The 22,047-nt window shown below is 37.3% G+C and overlaps 1 protein-coding gene across 2 annotated transcripts in view; it reads left to right on the top strand.

The window, feature by feature from the left end:
- Positions 1 to 20,371, top strand: part of COL4A3 (collagen type IV alpha 3 chain) — a 61,966-nt gene extending 41,595 nt beyond the window's left edge. Inside the window, exons 30-53 of one of the 2 annotated variants that reach the window (XR_011811307.1) lie at positions 185 to 335; positions 474 to 587; positions 1,057 to 1,224; positions 2,300 to 2,389; positions 2,961 to 3,095; positions 4,231 to 4,329; positions 5,253 to 5,342; positions 5,933 to 6,072; positions 7,057 to 7,183; positions 7,477 to 7,557; positions 8,576 to 8,674; positions 9,623 to 9,673; positions 10,684 to 10,869; positions 11,446 to 11,576; positions 11,957 to 12,029; positions 12,984 to 13,055; positions 13,183 to 13,302; positions 13,614 to 13,712; positions 14,301 to 14,513; positions 15,182 to 15,359; positions 16,337 to 16,451; positions 17,949 to 18,121; positions 18,382 to 18,604; positions 19,968 to 20,371. Coding sequence is in view for 1 of the 2 variants with exons in the window: in XM_027464711.3 (XP_027320512.3) it covers positions 185 to 335; positions 474 to 587; positions 1,057 to 1,224; positions 2,300 to 2,389; positions 2,961 to 3,095; positions 4,231 to 4,329; positions 5,253 to 5,342; positions 5,933 to 6,072; positions 7,057 to 7,183; positions 7,477 to 7,557; positions 8,576 to 8,674; positions 9,623 to 9,673; positions 10,684 to 10,869; positions 11,446 to 11,576; positions 11,957 to 12,029; positions 12,984 to 13,055; positions 13,183 to 13,302; positions 13,614 to 13,712; positions 14,301 to 14,513; positions 15,182 to 15,359; positions 16,337 to 16,451; positions 17,949 to 18,121; positions 18,382 to 18,466 (2,790 nt within the window). In the remaining variant the exon portion in view is untranslated. Of the gene's footprint in view, positions 1 to 184; positions 336 to 473; positions 588 to 1,056; positions 1,225 to 2,299; positions 2,390 to 2,960; positions 3,096 to 4,230; positions 4,330 to 5,252; positions 5,343 to 5,932; positions 6,073 to 7,056; positions 7,184 to 7,476; positions 7,558 to 8,575; positions 8,675 to 9,622; positions 9,674 to 10,683; positions 10,870 to 11,445; positions 11,577 to 11,956; positions 12,030 to 12,983; positions 13,056 to 13,182; positions 13,303 to 13,613; positions 13,713 to 14,300; positions 14,514 to 15,181; positions 15,360 to 16,336; positions 16,452 to 17,948; positions 18,122 to 18,381 lie in introns of both variants that reach the window. The other variant, XM_027464711.3, reaches the window with a different exon arrangement.
- Positions 20,372 to 22,047: the final 1,676 nt, after the last annotated feature.

Below are 22,047 nucleotides of genomic sequence, written 5' to 3' on the forward strand. Positions count from 1 at the left end.
CAGGTGGTCAATAAGGAACATCCAGTGATCTACTGAACTACAGCCATTACAAATGTGAAAGATCCCCAGGGTATGGAGGTGATAACCCTAATTAAAGAAGCTAGTTGATTGTGGGGAGGAAAGAATATTTTGACAGACTTGCAAAACGTAGTACAAGTGTGTTGTTTACATCTCTGTGTTGCAGGGGGACCCAGGCATGATTATTCATGGGGAGCCAGGCAGACTTGGTTCACCAGGAGGTCGTGGCATTCCTGGCCCAAAAGGTGATACAGGATTTCCAGGACTTCCAGGCCTACCAGGACGTGCTGGACGTGATGGTGATGATGGCCTAAGAGGTACTGTGGTCAAACAAGCACCAGATACACAGCAAGTTACCTCCCTGTGTTAAGGAAAGGAAACCAAGTCAAACAATGCTCACTCAAAGCCTCAAACTACTATCTAAATCATTATGAAACCAATCTCCTTTCTTTTAGGAGATCCTGGCTCACCTGGAGTTCCAGGGGATCCAGGTTTTCCAGGGAAACCTGCTGAGTGTCTTACTGGCCGGCCAGGTTTGCCAGGTGGCCAGGGAGCTACAGGCCCACCAGGTAGGACCTTCCAACTCAAATGTGCCATTTGGCCGGGTGACTGGGTTATATTTATGCCTTCAAATATCATGCGGGACGTGAAGTTGTTTATGGATATTGGTTATAGGTTACTATGCAACATCACATTTAAAAGATGCATAGTCTATGGATTGGAGGAAAACACATGTACTAATTAAAATGGATTAAGACTTTTTCATCCTGTGGGGGAATGAAAATGCATACTCAAGAGTGTTTGGAGGATGAATGCAGAATTGGTGGGGTGTTTGTTTTGTTTTATTTTTGTCTCTACTGTCTTTTTTTTTTCTTTTAAATCTCTTCAAGATCTCCTTAATGTGTATATTGTCTTGTATAGATTTACTGTATAGCCCTCAAACAGGCTCAAGAAGAGCTTGATACTCATGATGGCAAGATAGAGATGAAGGTTTCCAGCAAGAAGTATCCTACATATACTGTCATGCATTTTTCTTAGGAGGAAGAGGTTCATTAGGTTCAAAAGGAAAACTTGGTCCTCCTGGCTTGGGTATCCCAGGAATCTATGGAAAACCAGGGGAACCTGGCTTAATCGGTCTTCAGGGAAACGCAGGATTACCTGGTTTCAAGGGACAGTCTGGAAGACCAGGAATCGATGGTGTGCCAGGTAAGGATTCCCCAAATACCTGTTTTGACATAGAAAATTAGTCAGTCTCTACAAAAAGTAGTCATGCTAACATGCCATCGACTGTAAATTGAGGATGCAGAAATATTTTCCATTAGCAGCTTTCATATATACATTTATATGATCTATATGGAAAACAAGTCAGTTGTCATTCCCTGAATGACTAGCATATCGTGAAGCTATGATGACCGAGTATTGAATATTCTACAGCACTCCACTTAGAATAGGAAACTACTTCCCATTGTTTTCTGTACTGCAACATTCTTGCAACAGGACATTAACTAGTTCAAAGCTGCTTCCCAGCATAATGAAAGTGTAAGGTAAGATCTTACTCGGCATCCCTTTTGAAACAGATGGCTTGTTAATGCCAAAAAAAAAAGAAACAACAAGAAGACCTTGAGTCTATGAGAGTTGTGACTCAGATCAGACTCCATCATGTTAACCAGAGCTGACTTTACTTAAGTAAGTAATCCCCATAGGTTTGTTTTTTTTTCTTTTAGAAATGTGTTCAAACTTGATTTGTAGAGCACAAAAAATTGGGTATGTAATGCTGCTTATCTCTAAAAAAGATTTTTCGTTATTCTCAAATCCTGTATTATCCTGTTGCAAGGAGATGCTAGATACCTTTTTATATATACAACCTGTAAAACTAAAGATGAAGTTGTAGGCCAAACCTAGGCTTCTAATGCCATTTGAGATGAGCTGTCATGTCCCAGCTGGCCTCTAGCTCCTGAGCCAGAAAGGAATGTCTTTCCCATACATCTTGTGACGGATATGGGTCTCCCAGCTTAGGATGGCTATCTCAGATACATTAATCACTCTTAATTGTTTCATTCATTGATTGAAGCTGTTGCAGCTGTTAGTAACCCCTCAAACTACCCACATTAATCTGTATTTAAATGCAGTTCATGTAGTTAAAAGCTGGAAAACTTGCTTCTATGACATGTTATAGAAATGGAGAAAATGTTAAAAGAATTGATTAACTATCTGACAGCTACATGCATGCCTTTCTGATGTTTCACTGATTAAATAAGTTCCTATTGCTTCCTTTCCACAGGCCCTAGGGGAGAGCCAGGTATAATGGGCCCATTAGGAATTCCTGGACCCCCAGGCATGATTGGAAGTCCAGGCAACCCAGGTGTCAGGGGTAAGTGACTATAGTATCTGTTTTTGTTATTCCTTAAGAATATAGGAACTGTCATGCTGAAGAAGACTTGTGATCAATCTTGATGTGTTATCACTCCTGAGTATGTGCTGGTCAATTAATGACCAGAACTTCTTTGTGCTTTGGTAAATATTTGACTTCTGTACCTGTGCCGTCTACAGGCTGAATTACATTTTCTTTTAGCAATATTGAGTTGCCACCTTTTCCATTTCACAGGTATGTGTGAAAATGGTTGGAGATTTTCTAAATAAAGAAGAGAGCTTCCCCCCCCCCCCTTTTTTTTTGTCTCATTCATATTCAACATATTATATCTGTTTAACAGCTATAAGATTATATTTATATTCATGCCAAGATACCATAACTATTTCTCATAATAATCCATGGTCATAAACGTTTATTGATGTTTTGAGTAATCAAGAAGCTGGTTTAAGTTGTTGATTTGGCATGTGTACTTACATATGTTGTTGACCTTAGAGATGGAGTTTAATTGCTTCCCTTACATGCTATCACCTAGACACGCTACTTCAGAAAATGTCATTGTATTTTCTTGCAGGTTCTTTTGGCTTCCCAGGGCTAAAAGGAAGAAAGGGGTTTCTTGGAGCAAAAGGTGAACCAGGTGATAAAGGTTTTCCTGGACCTTCTGAGACCTTGGTTAGCATTGGAAATAAAGGAGAGCAAGGCCCAAAAGGTACCTATTCATTTTTCTGTCATTCAAAACCAGGTAGAGTTAGCTGTGTGGCAGTTCCAGTGGGCTCTAACAAATGGAAGAAACTGGCTTAACTACTTAAAGTATTGACATGGCTTTGAAATAATTTTTGCCAAACACCATAAATGCCTTTTATGGGGTAGTTGGATGTTACACCAAACATTTATTTCCATTTTAACAAGTCTATATTCCTTAAAAATCCTTTCATTGTAATGTCAAATTAGTAATAAAGCGTCACAGGTAGTAAATTTATATATATGCATCTTACATAGTCATGTTTCTACACACTTCACCCATCTTCCCTACTGCACCTCATGGCTCTGGCCAGCTTTGTACCTAATTGGAACTGGGGTTATTCAACCTAAAGAAAAGGAGGCTCAAGGGAGACCTTATCACTTTCTACAGCTACCTCAAAGGAGGCTTTAGTGGGGTTGGGATCAATCTCTTCTCCCAGGCACCAAGAAATAGGACAAGAGGAAATGGCCTCAAGTTGTGCTAGGAGAGGTTTAGGTTGGATATTAGGAAAAATTTTCTTCACTGAAAAAGTTGTGAGGCATTAGAACAGGCTGCCCAGCAAAGTAGTTAAGTCACCATCCATGGAGGTATTCAGAAGACATGTGGATGTGGTGCCTAGGGACATGGTTTAATGGTAGACTTGGCAGTGCAAAGTTAAAATTGATAATTTAGAGGCCTTTTTCAACCTAAATGATTCTATGATTTAGTAGTCCATGAGCACAGAAATGGTTGTGCTTACCAACTGGATGCTGGATTTCAAAGAAATGAAGTCTGCTTAGAAATATTTGACTGCCAGAATTATTATTTTATGTGTAATATTAATATAGACTCTCTGTATACAAGTTGCACATATTTAATGCTATCTGGCTTTTTGTGTAGACATTTTGTGTGGTAGGTTTCAGAAATTTCCTTTCATCTCCATATAGGAAATACAGAACTCATTAACCATGAGCTTGTGTCTTGCTTGTGTTTCTTGCAAAGTAAAAGTCCTGTGCTCCACTTTGGCTTCATTAGTTTTAAGAGTTATAAAATGTTAAACTTTATATAAACTTATCTTCTAAAATGCTGTTGTATGTGTGTTCGTTTAATGAAATTGTTTTAGGAGTCCAAGGAAGCATGGGTCTAAGAGGAGAAAAAGGATATGCAGGTGTACAAGGTCCCCCAGGTCTTGCTGGATCTGAAGGAGTACCTGGTGTACCAGGTATGGAGTATGTATATTGAAAATTACTGTTATCACAGAATGGAGAGCAAGGATAGTGTTACCTCAGCAGTAGCGCATAAACTTAACTCTAGCAGCAGCACTCTGTTTTCTATATTAACTCTGAAGCTTCTCTGAGAATTCTGAAATGGAGCAATTTCAAAAGCTGCTATTTCAAAGTCATACTAGCTACAACTGAATGATTCTTTATTTCCTTCCAAATGTGGATGATTATGTGAGGTGATACATAGAAAATAATATTAACTTTAAATAATATAAAATAATAATAACCTTAAAATCTAAAAGCCGGTGAGGCCAATGAATAAAACTTGGTATTTATAAAATTTAAGAGAAGTTTGATTCCTACTATCATAAAGAAGCAGCAGGAATTCTAAGTTTACCATAGGTGTGCACAAAATATTTCAGAAGCTTTTTGTATTTAAGATTGATTCTATTTCCCTGTTGAAGGCCTTCATATTTGGCTTATATATTGGAAGTTAACAGGTCTTCAGTTAAAAGTAGTCTTAAAAAGAACCAATGTAATTATAGACCTACCTAAGCCATTTCACAAAGTTTTGCTCTGCCATCGCTATGCCCACATCCATAATGATACATGCTGATCTTGAGTGAGAAAATGAACCTATTTTTTCAGATTAATTAAAACATCTTTACTTCTCTGTATGCTATATTTTGATACATACAGAAGATACTTGTTTTTTAACTTGATTTCCTGACAACATTAATGATAATTCTATGTGCTTCTAGAGCAAGAGGAAGAATTATGCTTCACTGTTTGTTGATTTATAAAATCAAAAAGTACCATGGCAGTGTGTGAGAGAGAGGATTCTGTATTCATCACAACTCTGCCAGCCAGCCGGTGTCTAAACTGGACACGTGAAGATGACGCTCATTTCTTCATCTTGCAGGTGCCAAAGGATTTATGGGTCTTCCAGGTATTCCTGGAGGACAAGGATTCCCAGGTGCACCAGGAGACAAAGGGAACATGGGAATTCCAGGTTATTTTCTCACGTTATGTTGCAAATTGGTAGAGCCTTTACACAGGTCTGAGGTGTTTCTGTAAGCACACTACACAATACTTAACTCAGACTGGGATTTATTCTCTGCAGTGCCTGTAAACTTCTCATCACCCCACCATTTGCTTGAATTGCAGAATGGAGTTCTCCCTCTGTCTAGTTTTGGAGCATGACATTACCGATGTATTGCAGCTGGCCATCTCAGTATATAGCTTATAGTAACTTTCCGAATAACAATTTCAGGGTGTTAATTAGTTAGGATGTGGTGACATATAGTGGCTCTATCTGACTTTGTAACCAAATGTCTGCCCAGTGATCATGGGTCTTTATTTTTGTAAGCTTTGACTATTGAAATTACAGGTAATAAATTACATATAATTAATTTATATACTGATACTTATAAGAACCTAGTTTGAATGTGTTTAGAGTAAAAATCACTGAGTGCACAAAAATTATTCTATCTCTGATGGAAAAAGTGAATATGAAAATACAAGCAATAGTTAACAAAGTAAGAGATGTAATATTTGATGATGATCCTTTTAAGAATGTAATTGCTATCTGTGTTTCTCCAGGTTCAAAAGGACAGAAAGGATCTCCAGGCTTTCCAGGAGCATCAGGTGACCCTGGTCCAACAGGCTATGGTGGCTTTCCAGGTGAAAAAGGAGACCCTGGGCACCCATCTCCTGGGCCCCCAGGAGAACCTGGTCCAAAGGTATAAAGGCCGTGGAAACATTGTCATATTAAGCAATAAGCAGAGCCTTTGACAACAGAAACAGAATAACATGTAAGCAAGAGTTGCAGAGTTTTCAGGAGATTGGTAGATGATAGCTTAGTGATGATACATATGGAAATCCCGTTAGGTCAGTATTTAGGAGAACATGCTGAGTTCATTGCATTTCATTTTTCTTGCAATGCAAGAATTTCTTATTTGTAAAAATGTAGTGGCTTGGAAATAGCATTGTTTCTGTAAAAGTTACTTACTTGCTAGGAACAATGATTTGTGTCCAAAAAGTCTATGGTAGAAATATTTGTACATCAAGAATTTCAGAAAAATTATCTTAGTAGTAAAGTGGTGTGATCTAAAATTTTTCTGTTGGTTTTTGAAAGTCTATTAATAGCATTTTTGTCTTAGGAATATATAATATAAAAAGTAAGTTAGAAAATTTTACTCCACATATCCTGGTTGTTGAACAACTGTGAATCTTTACATATGAGATAATTTAAAATATGTTGCTGGCTGTAAACTGTACTGTAACTCCTGTAATTTGTCCAAATTATCCGTTAGTTTCTTTATTAGCTGCGTATCCAAAAAGGGATTGCTGTTGTGCAAATTTGTAGGAATTCAAATAAATATATGTTTTGTTATTTTGTATAGATGTGTATTATGTAAGGTATGTATTTTTGGTTCAAAAGAGGAGTTAGAATAAAATTGGAGAAAAGTCTATGAAAATACTTTAAGACTGAACTTGGTTTGTACAGATTAAAGATAGACATTGCTTGTTAGATATGTCTAAAGGATCAGTGCTGTTATGAGAAGACTTCATATTAATCGTCTTTGATTTTCATCTGAAAATCATAATGAACCATGATTAAACTTAAACATTAAAATTATATATTTTTCTATTGTTCATATGCATGTAATGTATTTAATACAATGTGATTCTTTACCTGTTTGTGTGCAACTGCTGTTTCTTAGGGAGATTCAGGTGCTCCTGGACTTCTGGGCAGCAAAGGAGAAAAAGGGTCCCAAGGTCAGCCAGGACATAGAGGAATACCAGGGCCACAAGGGATCAGAGGGGAAACAGGAGTTGCAGGAATCCCAGGTATGTTTTGCTTTGGAGGAGTGTTGAGATGCTGATGTGCTTCTAGAAGAAGAGAATTTCTCAATACTATGCAGGGTGCCTGTGGGGTGGCACATTTACATTAAAATGTTGTAAATGCGAACAGCTCCTTTTTAGTCAGCACAGCCAGGCTGGCTTATTTTAGCTAGAGATAGGTCCCAGCTGGGTGAAGTAGAAACAATAGCAGGGTTTTCAGATTGTGCCTGGGCCTAGTGCTGAACTGAATTGCAAGTGATAATGCCAGCTTTCCTCCCCCAAATTCTTTCTTCTTACAGGGAAACCTGGACCTCCTGGAGATGTTGGTGTTAAAGGACAGCAGGGTCGCCCAGGACAACAGGGCATTATAGGCCCTCCTGGTATGGTATATAGCATCTCTCCCAAATCACTGCCCTCTGGCTCGTTATTTTCTCTGTGATGAGGCAGTTGATATTCTTCCGAGCTTTTTAGAATTTACCTGATATAGTTGCAGTCTCTGTTTATGTTGGTAGGAGGCTCTGTTTACCTTCTCCAGTTCCAGCTAAAGTCTTTAACAGCCTGTTCTCAATGTTACTAATTCAGCTGAGGCAAGAAATTTTAATTTTGTTTCACTATTGTAGAACTTACTGCTCTTCTTTTTTTCAATTCAGAGTTCTCAAGATGAAATATCCACATATATCGTAGGAATGGCTTGTTTTACCTCCTAAAAGAAAATAATAACCTAAGATGTAGCTATACAAGGAGGAAGAATAAATTAAAGTTGAAAGAGGGGAAAGGCAGAGTTGCAGTCATTTGTTTCTTTCACAAAAGAAAAGATTAAATCATTAAAAACAAAAACAAAACAAAAACAAACAAAAAAAAACCATAAGGGGGATTGTGTCGATATGCAGCAACAATATGGAGACTACATTAATGTTGGTGACAGTCGTTATCTTCAAAAAGCGTATTAAATGTTCTCTTATGCAGATCCTCGTATACATTACATTGCGGTTCTGTGGATCATATTAGTGAACTTACACAGACGTAGCGAGAGAGTCAGAAAAGATCAGAATCTACTCGCTGTTTACAGGAAAGTTGAATTTTTATGGAGCGGAACCATACTACCTGTACAGATTCCCACCAGCATGGATTAAATCAAAGGCAGAGTCCTAAAACGTCTTTGAAAGGCAGGAGGTTAATGCCTGTGGAAATAGTGGGAGTGCTAAGTTTCTTGAAGGTCAGGGGACTCAATAATTATATTCTGCTCTTTACAAATGCTTATGTACCAAGATAGTTGCTTCTATCATTGAAGTAGCTGCACTTGCACTAATAAAATCTTTAAAAAGGGGATTCATATCTTCTCTCTTTGTGTAAAATAAAAAAAATGAAAATTATACTGTGGTCCTTCATAATTCACAGGTGCTGTTGGATACCCTGGAGAAAATGGACTTGCTGGTGAAAGAGGCAATCAGGGTCGGGATGGTATGCCTGGTCCCCCAGGAGTAAAGGGAGAACCAGGTAACAACAGTGAAATATTTTCATTCTGTTTTAAAATTACTTTTTTTTTTCCCTAGCTGAACTGATAAGGATTTTTTGGAAAGTATTAATAAGGAGCTTTTGTGGATCCAAAGATAGGTTAATAAGTAGAAGGCTTTTAAATTGCACATAATTCACTGTTTTTCTACATAATCGTACATGCTGTTAACAACACAAATGTATGTCACTCCTCTGTTATGCATATGATTTGTCCTAATTTCCCCTTAAAATATTAATGTCTGCACGAGCATAAGTATCGTGTGGTTCTTCTGTGTTCCATCTCAAAATAATTAAGAGAACCAAAATCTTTGTAAAGAAGTCTCAGCTCTTTTGTGGAAATAGGATGAAACAAATCAGTGTTTACTCACATGAACTGTGAATGTTTACATGACCTAGCCTTTGAGTTGTAAAATCTTTCACTTAAATATGATGTCATCAGTATCCGTGCATACAGTCCTCTGCTGAATTCTGACAAAATGTTTTCATATTTTACAGTGAGAATGTTTTTGTATATTAGTATTTACAAAAAATATACTGGAAAAGCATTTATAGTATTTAATAAGTCTTTCTATATTAAGTTTTGAGTAATCATTGTTGTAATTATAGGTATGTATGGTTTTTCTCTTATTTTTCTTAGTAACAGAAATACAGATTTTTATTCTGCTTTTTTCCTCTGGGGGGAAAAAAAAAAAAGCAAATCTTATTATTATAGGTTGTACCTCAAATACAACTGGTAAATAAGAGTTCCCACTTTAAAGGAAAACTTACAAATATAATTCATATTTCTGGATAGAACCAATGGAAAATAACCATTGTTATTTTGAAGAATATTAGTGAATTCTGAAGAAATGTGTGAAATATTAGATAACTATGATGTTTTCTAGCAATTTTTCAGGACTACTGAGTATAATATGACCTAACATTTTGTAGGGGCACCAGGGAGAGGTATCCCTGGACTTCGAGGTGTTCCTGGTCGTAGAGGTAAGTTGTCTTTTCAGAAAGCAGAAGCCTTGTTTTTAAATACCAGAATCATTAATTGCATCTTTAAAACACCTCCTGCTTTTGGCTATTTAAATTGGCACTTAGTGTCAGAGGAAATAAAGAGTGATTCTGTGCTTATGATCAATTATTTGGATTATATGTTAAATATCAAGAATTCGTGCTTGCAAAGTTAAGACTATTGTAAAGGGAAAATAAAGGAACTAACTTCTGTGGTTTTGCGAAGGCAATATACAGATTATAGAGCTTTTGAAACTTTAATACATATTTGATTAACAGTGTATATTTTTATGAAAACAGATGATGTTGCTGAACACCAAGCATAGTTCGTAGGAAAGCTATGATGGTGTATTTTAATTTACTTCACTTCCTCTTTTTTGTTGATGCAGTCACAAGGAGAATGGTTGACTTGGGGGGGAGAGGAGGCACTCTTCCCGTATTTTAGGTTTCACATTGTACTTACAGTACTGATACAAATCCATTGATCTGCTTTACTTAAAAAAGAAAAATTATTAATAATTCTCCCTCCATATTTTGGCCCTGTGCTCTCAAGACTGACCTTAAAAAAATCCGTTCGGAATAGTCTCTTATTTTCCTGTACTCATACTGATGCTTTTATCTGGAATTTAGTTTAATAGGATTTGCCAGTTCTGATGTTCAAACTAGCATTTCTTGACTGTAGCATCAAACAATATCCCCAGCTCTGGTCTTTATGCCCTTCTTTCAAGTTTCTTCCATTGTATGAGCAAACTCTGGAATTTTAAAAGAAGTGGTGTGTACACTCCCTTGCAGTGAGTCACGTCTTCTCACAACCATTTTGCTTTAGAGTAGCAAGGTGGCTTTGGGGATTTAGCCATGCTAAAAACAAAGGCTGCATTCCACCTTTGTGTTAGAGTAGACACACGTACTCTGTGTAGTCCTGTTTCTAAAAGCTATCATAGCCTCTCACCATCATGACAGCTCTCCTCAAATATATTACTTATACTCTGCAGGAATCAAAGGGGACATGGGGCTGCCTGGTTTTCCTGGGCCACCAGGTGTGAAAGGTCGTCAGGGTGATCAAGGACCCGTTGGACCTCCTGGCTTAATGGGGTTACCTGGATTTCAAGGTGCAACAGGCATGGCAATTACTGGCCCAAAAGGAAATAGAGGCCTTGCTGGTGCAGATGGAAGACCAGGTGTGTTGTTATAACTTCTTTATCTGAAAAGATATACCAATAATTGGAAGCTGAATTCAGTCTGTCTAAAACTCAAAATTGAAGGGGGTTCTTCCCCAGACATCTTTATAATTGAGCAAGTAGTGCCTTTACCATCTGATGCAATCTTATCATTGCAAACAGCAGGATGGTCTGTACAGAATGATGTAAATTAAAATAATGCTAAGTTTTTTCAGTTCACCCAGTTTTGCTGCCCTCTGCTGCAATCTGTAGGACAGCTGAAATCCAGCTTAAAGAAGTGAAATATCGGGTGTTATTCCAAGCATAACTGCAATGGAAAGATATTAAAAAATGTAGTGCTATTAAGGATTGCAAGAACTCAGCTCTGTTCTCAGACTAAATTAATAGTCTACAGAAAAATTAGTGGTTTTTTTTGTTGTTGTTGTTGCTGATTTATAATTGATCTATGTCCTTTAGAATTGCAGAGACAGTAAACATGAAGTACCATTACAGATTTGCTGAATGTTGTACTGTGTTTTATGTAATGTATGTGAAATGCTGTTGGCAGTGATCTTTAGGTATTCTGTTTCTATACAGGTGCTCCTGGTTTTCAAGGGTTGCCTGGTCTTCCCACTCCCAGCATGAAAGGAAACAAAGGTGCTAGAGGGGCAGATGGCATACCAGGGCCAACAGGTCCAAACGGCGACACTGGACCTCCAGGTCCAAAAGTCAGTGAAAGAAATGCTACTTGTTTCTTACTCAACTGTTAACTTCAGTCTTGCCATGAAAATAACATCCAGAGGAAAACAAATAAATGCATAATAGGGGAAAGATATTAAAACAGATACAGAAATATAGTTCTGTTAGACTTAAATGTACCAAAAAGAAATTATTGGGTCTTTCTGATATGTTGTTTCCTTGGCCATTTTGTATTACTGAACAATGTTAACAATAATATGACTATATCTAACATGCTCATAATGGAGCAAATAATTTTAGTTGCAGCATTTTCTGTGGACACAATGCTTTAGATATTCCGAACAAAAAGGAAGTATACTTCATAGAGTGCCTATTTTCTTGTTTATTATTGATGTTATATGATTTGCAGGGAATAGAAGGTCGACCAGGTTATCCTGGTGCTAGAGGGGACCCTGGTTTTCTTGGATTTCCAGGTGTAAAAGGTATTCATATATTTACTATGTACACTTCTACGTGCCAAATACAGTAATATGCATGTTGTGTTGTAATGGTATGAATGGTATGAAGTGCCACACGACTACTAGAAGATGCGATTTTTGGCAACATCTTAGTTACAGAACTCAAGAGCATTTCAAAGACAAAGCACTGGGTCATCTGCTTGCCAGAAGAATAGACTCAATTATGTTCTCATTCACCAGCTTATCAGTAGACAATTTGTAAAATTTATTGGCTTTATAAATTTCATATTCCTAAGGGTTAGTTGGATTTAGTGGATTTTAGTTTTATCTGGCTAAAAATGCTTTTGAAACTTTCTTTTAGTGATTTAAATATGATATAGGTTTGCATTGCTCCAGTATGTTCATTTTCAGTTACATAATTTACAGTGATACAAAACTGTCATTACTGGTTTAACCCAGTGCATTGAGTTCCATGCAAATTGTGTACTTCAAGTTTGTGGTTCTAATTTGAAAAATCACTGCACAGACAAATTCTATTTCCTTAAGCAAAAGCCCTCATTTCTTCACATAGTCAAATCTCCTGACTTAATAAAAATTCTATTTTATTTATTTATTTATTTCCAGCAGAACTTTCAAGAGAATAACCTGGATGAGAATAACTATATTTTACACTGTAAAAAGAATTGCGTAGCAGATTTCAAACATTTGAAAAACTTTACAACCTTCCTAACAGTCATCCGCATAACTGATGGGGTTTGAAGGGAGTTGAACTGCTCTATAGGGAGATAAACATCGAAACAAATTCTTGTAAACTGACTGCACTTGGCCTATAAACTATAGAGTAACAAAAGCTATGTAGAAGTGCACACCCATATTTCAAATTAATCTGCTGACCGCAAGACACTTAAAGTTCTGAACATCTGACAATTGTTTTAACATTTCAAACCAGAAAGACACGTCTTCAATCTCCCTTTTTAGGAGAAAAGGGTAATCAAGGACCCCCTGGACCACAAGGTGCAGAAGGGCCAAGGGGACCAAAAGGCCAACGTGGTAACTTGTTATAACTCTTCTCATTCTAATAACAGCTAACTTATCTTGATTTCTTGTTACTACTTTATTTTGCTTGTTTGTTTTTTAATGTAAAGTATCTGGCTCTTCATTATATTTTTGCTACTAGGTCCACCTGGAATCTCTGGGAGAATATTCTCTGTCCCAGGAAGCAAGGGGCCTCCTGGACTGCCCGGAGTCCCAGGAACACCAGGAGATCAAGGAATTCAAGGGATTCCTGGGCTACAAGGTGGTTTATATTTTTATTTCTGTAGTTATTTTTGTGTCTTGCTTGATGGAACACTTATATAGATGTTCTTTGTAAGAATCTGCAAAGAATCTGTTCTTCTGCAATACATTCAGTACTTCCTTGCCATCTTCTTGATGTGAAATATGGAGACAGTAACACTACAGACAGTCTCAAAATTTACAAAATCTGTGCTGGTGTTTTTATTCTAACACAACTACGTTCATGGAGGGATTTTAACTATTGATTGGCAGTTACTAATATCTAGAATAAATATTGCTATATTAATCTGTTTTTTCTTGATTCCATTTTAGGACCTAAAGGAGTAAAAGGTCTACCAGGAAGCTTTGGTCGTCCAGGTCAACCAGGACTGCCTGGTCCAAAAGGAGACCGGGGATTTCCAGGAGAAAGAGGTAGAGGAAAGCAGGCATCACTGACTGCTACCACTGAATCTATAGATAGGCTGTATTCCCAATTTCTTTAAAGCCTTCCTTTTGTATATAGTGAAATTCTGTAACATTTGCAGCAGCTTTACAGCCATCAACACATGCAAGCAGTTGCTTAGTTTTTAACAGATGCATTTTCACAACTGAAATAATAATTTACAAAAGTGTGCCTTGACTGTGCTCCTCTGTTATTAATCACATTTACATATCTGCTTGAAAATTCATTCAAATCCCTAAGTACCAGTGTGTCTTCACGTGGCATCAATATGGAACTGAATATTTTAAGTGAATCACCATAAAAACGATTTTACTTTATAACTTCTTTTCATAAAAATGGCTATGATTCTTTGAAATATCTCACATTGCATCATTTTGGAGCAATAGTAAAGCTGCCTGAGCTAGGTCTGAAGGAATTAATATATCTAGCAACAAATTCTACCCATTTTGAAGTTTCAAATTTTTGATTTACTTTCAGGTTGTTCCCCTAATTTAAGTAAAGTAGGAACTCAAACAAAATGACAATATTTGCAGTCATGTTTTTCTTCCCCTCCACAGGACAACCTGGACTGATTGGCTTTCCTGGTCTACAGGGGTTACCTGGATCACCAGGTACTATCATCACTGGTCCAACAAGAAGAGGTTTTATCTTTACCCGGCATAGTCAAACAACAAAGACTCCTTCGTGTCCGCCAGGGACATCACAGATCTATGTTGGCTTTTCGCTGCTTTTTGTTCAAGGAAACGAACGAGCGCATGGACAAGACCTTGGTACTGTATTAGTAAAATATCCGTATCACCTTCAGTAGAGTACAATAATCCAAGTTGTTTCCATGAAAACAAACTGGCATTGTGTCTGAGATGAACGTTGGTTTCAACCATCAGTCTGCAGAGCAGTCTACTGTTCTGAGACAATTCAGTAATCATGGTTTGAAAGACATCTTTTCTTCCTGCACTTTTATATTCCCTTTTGCTCTCCCTACACATTTTTCAGGAGGAATTCAGTCACTTATGGATAGATGTCTAACGTAAATGTCCACAATATCTATGTAGGGTTGTTAGTAATGTTACAGTATCTGGGAGAGAATCTTATTTTTAGAGGCCAAACTGAATGCCATAGAGTGTCAAAAATGGCATTAGAAGCTTGTGTTTAGGTAGCTGACTGCCTGCCACTGCGCCAAGGACTGATATCACTCAATAAGATAATACTTTTAACGAATCTAATTCTTAGCCTTAATATTTTAAATACAAATTCATATATATATATGCCATAAGTATTTTGTTTTCCTATAATTTCACTGTATAGATGCTTCTCTCTTTATAGTTATCTTTTTTTTTTTTAATTCTTACTGTAGTAGACAATCACATCATGAGTCTCTTCTATTTACTGTGCTGTATATAATCTCGTTTGTCACAAGTTTTCCTCTTTTGTCTTTTAGGAACAGCTGGTAGCTGCTTGCAGAGATTTACCACCATGCCATTCCTATTCTGTAACACCAATGATGTTTGTAGCTTTGCTTCTCGCAACGACTATTCATACTGGCTGTCAACTGTGACAGCAATGCCAGTAGACATGGCACCGATTTCTGGCAGAGCACTAGAACCGCATATAAGCAGGTAAGAGTATAAGAACTTCAGTTCTTCTGGCCTGAAACCATGCATTTGTTTTGAACAGCAAACGGACCAAGACCTGTCCATCTCAGTAAGTACAAGCACTGCTTTTAGTTGCCTGATTTTCTCACCCGAATATGTCAGATATTCAGTGATACCCTAAGAAATGTTAAGGTATCACCACAGGCTTAATCTGCACAGCTGACAAGAGAAAAGGGCACGCATTACTGATTGCAATGCTCGATAGATTTTTTTAAACTATTGTCATACATGGAAGAGGCAGGCTAAAATGACATAACAGCTTCAATATTTAGATAAATAGTACAAATTAAATTCTGCTTCCAATTACACGTAATATATTTACTGTAGCTGATGAAGAATATTGTAAATTGGGGCTAAAGGTTCTCTACTATGAAACACCCTTGTGAAAATGTGGGCCTTTCTAGTTGCTTTAAGTTAGCTGAGAAGGATGAAAAGCCTCTTAAGAGGGAAAGCTCTGAAAGTACAAAAGACAAAGAGTAGCAATATCAAAAATGGGAAGGCAAGCTTTGCACTCTTCCTTCTAGCCTGCTGTACACAGTTACTGTAATCTAGCTTCATCATTTCTTCATTTTGGAAATAATGAAGAATAATTTTAGCAAATAAAAGTACAGAACTTTGATCTAAACCATAGCAACATAATTAATGAACACCTGAAGAGGGCAGAATCTAGCTTGTTACTTTGGTAAAGGCAGTATTAGGAGGGTCAAATGTTCTGGGATCAATTCCCATCTTTCACCAGTTTTTGTTTAGTAGAGACGTCAAAGCAGATATTTAGGTTACCTTCAATGTACTTATCTCATTAAACAGAGAGAATATGTGCAAGTGGTGAATCTGTAGTAAGCCCTGCCATTAGGTAACCAGTATCCCAGCAGATTTTTTTTTTTTGTCTGCTTACATGTTTTCCCTCAACTTTGCACTGAATGCATGTGCACTTCTTACAGATGCATTGTCTGTGAAGGACCTGCAATGGTAATAGCAGTTCACAGCCAAACAACTGTAGTTCCTGCATGTCCAGAAGGCTGGATATCTCTCTGGAAGGGTTTTTCTTTTGTTATGGTAAGGATAAAAAAGCTTGGAAATACTTATTTTCTCTCCTCTCACTTTCAATGGCATTTTCATCTGCTTTTAGTGCATTTGTGTATTAACAATTATTATTTTTTCTTTGCCTATCATTAGACAATAATTCTATTAACTCTTATATAATGTCAAAGCATAAAAGCAGAGAATCTTTTAGATTGGAAAAGACCTCTAAGATCAAGTCCAACCATTAATCTAACTCTGTCAATCTACACTAAACCATGTCCCTAAACAGCACATCTCCACGTCTTGAATGCCTCCGGGGATGGTGACTAAACTACTTCCCTGAGCAGCCTGTTCAAAAATGGGAACAACTATTCAGATCTGTCTGCAAAAATAGGTGGCAGAAGGAAAAGGGGAGATGAAAGGAAAACCACAGGATTTTAGTGTGTCAAAAATAACTGCATACTCTTATGCATTACACTGAACTCTAGGAAGCACAGGTTTGGGGAGCTAGGTGATTAAAGCAGTCCTGACCACAGATATGCAAAAATACGCTACCCACTGCTCTACCCAGCTGTTCTTTTATAAATCAGCTGTTAGGACCAAACTCTAAAATCAAAGCTAAAATCAAAACTGATGCAGTACATTCTCTGTAGAGGACTGCCTCAGCAATTTTGATGCCACAATGCGATATGACTGAAGAAACTTCGTAATGTGCTTGTAAAGTGAGAACTGAGTATGGGAATAAGGGTGTGTCCATACGAGGGGATGTGGCCCTCCAGTTTTGTTGTCCGTGCCTGTGGCATGCCATAGGAATGCCAGCAAATGAGGATGAAAGAACCGAAATCCTCTCTTGTAGGTCTGCATTTCTTCTGCTTGATGGAAACTTCTTTTAGGTCTAATGTGAAATTTGTTGTCTCTCCTGGGATTTGGCCCTAAGTAATAATAAACATCTTGGAAAGGAGGGATTTTTTTTTTTTTTTTGCATCATCGAGCTGCAATCTTTATCTTTTTAAACATCAGCAAATTAAAATGGTATTTTTCTAATGAAATTTCTTCTGTCATAAATTATTTTAGAGCTATTTCTACAAGCATTTACCAACATCAGAGATGGAAGATGCATTCTTTGCTGTTTGTGTTTGGAAAAGCAATAAATGCAATAAAAAATATGAATACAAACGTGCACACACCCACAAAATATGGGATTTGGCTTATTTGTAATTCAGTTACTGTAGCCCTCAAATGGACAGAAGCCAGCTACTTTCTAGTCTTTGAACTGGTTACATTTTCATGCCTTCTCATAGAGCAGAAAAAGGCCTTTGCAAGAACTCAGAAATAGCCTAACTGTGCTTGAATTTTCATAAGGCTTCTGTGCTTCATTATAAGTCTGATCAAAACCAATCTATGCTGATTTTTGTTTTGTTCAAGAAACAGCACAGAAAATATGGTATGTTTGAGAGATTTATTTTTTGCAAGCAGATTGCTAAATACTGATGTACATGTTCTCATAAAAAAACGTATTGGTGGTTACAGTATACGAGTGCTGGCTCAGAAGCTTCTGGCCAAGCGCTGGCATCTCCTGGATCTTGCTTGGAAGAATTTCGAGCCATCCCGTTCATAGAGTGCCATGGCAGGGGCACATGCAACTACTACACGAACTCCTACAGCTTCTGGTTGGCATCACTAAATCCACAAAGAATGTTCAGGTAAATTGTACTTTCTTAGCTGTCCCACTCCTGTTTCCAGCATCCATGCTGCAGGTGGCTGAGAAGTCCCTACCTGCGGGGGCTCCCCTACTAGCTCCTGTCAGATTAATGTCCCCCTTTGTCAGGTTTGTGGTCATTCTGTAGCACAAAGAGAGCTTCAGCGAGCCAAGAATTTAAATGTCAGTGTCAGTAATGTCATATCCAAAGTTTCATCACCCCTTCCTGTTTTTTAACAAAAAAGTAATGTTTGTTTCTTTTAGGAAACCTCTGCCACAGACATTGAAAGCAGGAGAACTAGAGAACATCATCAGTCGTTGTCAGGTCTGCATGAAGAGACCAGTGTAAACAAGGGCCTCTCTTGATGGAACGTGAAACTCTGCTTTTATTACAAAGAATTGCCTAACTTTGAAGAGCAATAATTTATTAAAGTCCAACTGCATCTGGAAAGAAAACTGTAAATTGCCAGTGCAGCACTGTGGTGAGGTAGGACAACAGTTTGACTTTTGGTCTTTAGCAAATGACAAAGCACTTTGTTGAAGTAAGCGTGTAATGGCAGTCTGCAGGGTCTCCTCCAGAACCGTGTCATCTCTATGCTGCATCTTCACAACAAAATCTGTGGCGTTGCCAGATCTTTAATGAAAGACATTAATGCTGCCTTGTGTCATGTGCTTTTCAAACCGCAAGACAAAATGCTGTAATATCAGCTTACAGTTCAGTGTTCAAAGTAGGTATAATTTAAGATAAAAGTCTGGCACTTATGAGAGATAGGGTGGGATAGGAAATATTTTCAGTGCACTTTTAATTACGTATTGGTTAATTTAGGGTTGTTTTGGTTTGGGTTTCTTGTCTAATAAAGAAGTATTTCCCCACTTAGCTCACCCTTCCTTGGGCTGGGAAGCAGGAATGCAGTCTTTTTTGTATCACTGCAATAATAATGGATTTTGACTATCCAGAAAGGGAGCTAAACTGTGCACTGGATAGACACTAGAGAGCTGACATGCACCAGCTCTGTTCTCCAGGGTGACATCACCTAAGCTCTAATTGTAAGCATATGAAAATGTTCTTTAGAATCCATGCTTTTGACACAGATTATGAGATCTTTTAAAGTTCTCAGAAATTGACAGTATTTGGCCTTTATTATGATCACGTGGTTTTTGTCTCTACTAAAGAGCAACTATTTAACATATCATAATTTAAGAAATTGATGTAATTTACAATTACTGTATGGTTAAAGAGCTCCTGTGGCATTATCAGATTATCCCACAACCTCCAGGAGGTAATCTGTAATTCATTTTTTTTAATATTCCATTAAAATTCCATTTACATATTTATCAGAAATGGTATTTCATTTTTAAATATGTATCACAAACATTTCTTCACATTTCTTCTATTCCATCCAGTTAAATTCATGCATCCAAAATGGAAATAAGACTGATATTTAAATTGTACCACTGAGCACTGACTTAACATGAGAATCCAACTGTAAATGAACATAAATACTTGAAAAGCACTTTCACTTACTCATATAACTTATGCAAAATTGTAGCTCTGATTTGTTTTTAATATTTGTAACATTGCACTTGCAAGGCTATTTAAAATTGTAATGTTAACATTTAAGATGTTAATATTTTTAATACTTGCACAAATTATCAGAATTCCAGTATTTAGTGTTAGAGAAGAAGCCTAATTCATCTGAAGAGTTCTGTAAATCTATCATTTTAAATGTAGGGTCTAGCAATTCATTGAAATAACCAAGATTTCTCATTTAGATCTTTTTTAAGTCACTGATATTTTATATTGTTTCTGTTAAAATACTTGCATTATGTTTGTCTGTTTGAATTTTCAGTGTTAACCTAACTATGAAACGGTTTCATCTGTGTTTCATGTCAGTATCTTCTGATGGAGGTAACTTGAAGATACCATTTACTACATGAACTGAATGAATATTTTAAAAGTATTGTTAGCCTGAACAATTACAGTACTTCTGTTTGCCAGGTATAATTGTGAATTTGCAGGTTTTTATGAAGAATCTCTATGCAGATGCACTATTGATAAGAAGGTATTAATGTCAAGTTAATATTCAAACTTCCATTTAAACAAGATTTGGGGATGGAGGTGTTTTTTATAAGACAATCACTTGATAGATTTTTCCATGAGCTCTGAAGTTTATTTAAGTACTCAAAGATAAAACCTATATCTGTTGCTTGTTAAGATTTAATTTTTCATTAAAGCTCACTGCAGTCACACAAAGGCATTGTATACTGTATACAATTAATGACTGTGGAGATGCTTATGCAAAACTTACTAAAATGCAGAAAGTAACTGACATTGAAGCCTTCTAGAAATATTCAGTAGAGGATAATGTATGAGGAGAAGGGAATGGATTGTGGCCTTAAAGTCAAAGGTAAGTTACAAAGAGCCATGTCTCATAGCACAGAATCATAGACTGGTTTGTGTTGGAAGTGACCTTGAAGATCATCTCGTTCCAAGCCCCCTGCCATGGGTAGGGGTCACCTCCCATGAGAGCAGGTTGCTCAGAGCCCCATCCAGCCTGGCCTTGAACACTTCCAGAGATGGGTTATCCATAATTTCTCTGGGCAACCTGTTCCAGTGCCTCACCACCCTTGTAGTAATTAATTTCTTCCTAATACCTAATCAAAAGTTGCTTTCTTCTAGTTTAAAACCATTAACCCTTGTCTTTTTGCTACATTCCTTTATAAAGACTCCCTCCCCATTTTTCCTTTAGGCCCCCTTTAAGTACTGGAAGGCCACTGCAAGGTCTCCTGGGAGCCTTATCTTCTCTTCAGTTGGGCTAAACAACCCCAAACCTATCTGTATGACTTTGTAGGAATGGTGCTCCAGCCCTCTGCATTTTTGTGGCCCACCTCTGGACCCACTTGAACAGGTCCATGTCTTTCCTATGGTGGGAGTCCCAGAACTGAACACAGTTCTCCAGATAATGGGCAGTTACGTCTTGCTCCCAGTTTTGAATTCTGCTGCTCACTTATCACGTGGCCTTCAACAAGTTACTAAAGAAAAACTTCCGTAAATAGCTTTAGATTTCGAGTGCTCATACTTGAGCTTTCTTTCCAAAACATGAAACACTCCAAACTGCAGGGACAAATATCGAGCCCAGCATAATACAAGCTGGAAACTGAAAATCAAAGAAAAACTTGAAAAAAAGTTTATCTTTATTTCTCACTGCAGGTGCAGATCATTTTATTTCTCTATTGTTAATGATTGTTGTGAGAATTACTTAACTTGTGTCTGTAAATAAATTGAGAGCCTTAACTGGAAAGTGCTGAAGAGGTGCAAAGTGTTAATATATTGTACTGAAAGAATGGAAGCATAAGAAATCAGAAATAATGAGAAAACAATAGAAAAAAAAAAAAAAAGAAAAAGGAGGAAAAGAAACCTTCTGCTAAATACAACCAAATAAAAATATTTTGACTACGCAAAAGAACTATTTCACTTGTTTTGGTGGGTTTTTTTGTTTCTTTGTTTTATAATTTCTCAGTGCTAATGATCTTTTCCTATACCTATGCATAATATTAAGTATATTAGTGTCATCTGAATGAAAGACATGGCTTTTGTCCTAGGAAGACCACCTCTCTCTATCCTGTGTAGACTACCATAGACGTCTAGCACTTCAGTGTAGCTATTAGACATCTAGCATTTTAGTGTAGATATGCAGCTGTCTTGCTGCGTGCCCAACCTTTCCTCTTAGGCATATTTCTGCAAGGGGTATGGTGATGGGCTGGTCACAGTGGTTTTGATCTGGAACATCTGAGCCATGTTCTACTACTGCTCACGTTCATAGAATCCTAGAATATCCTGAGTTGGAAGGGGCCCATAAGGATCATCGAGTCCAACTTCTGGCTCCACACAGGTCTATCCAAAATTCAGACCCTGTGACTAAGTGCACA

Source organism: Anas platyrhynchos, chromosome 9, assembly GCF_047663525.1.
Source record: "Anas platyrhynchos isolate ZD024472 breed Pekin duck chromosome 9, IASCAAS_PekinDuck_T2T, whole genome shotgun sequence".
In the NCBI taxonomy this organism is placed as follows: domain Eukaryota; kingdom Metazoa; phylum Chordata; class Aves; order Anseriformes; family Anatidae; genus Anas; species Anas platyrhynchos.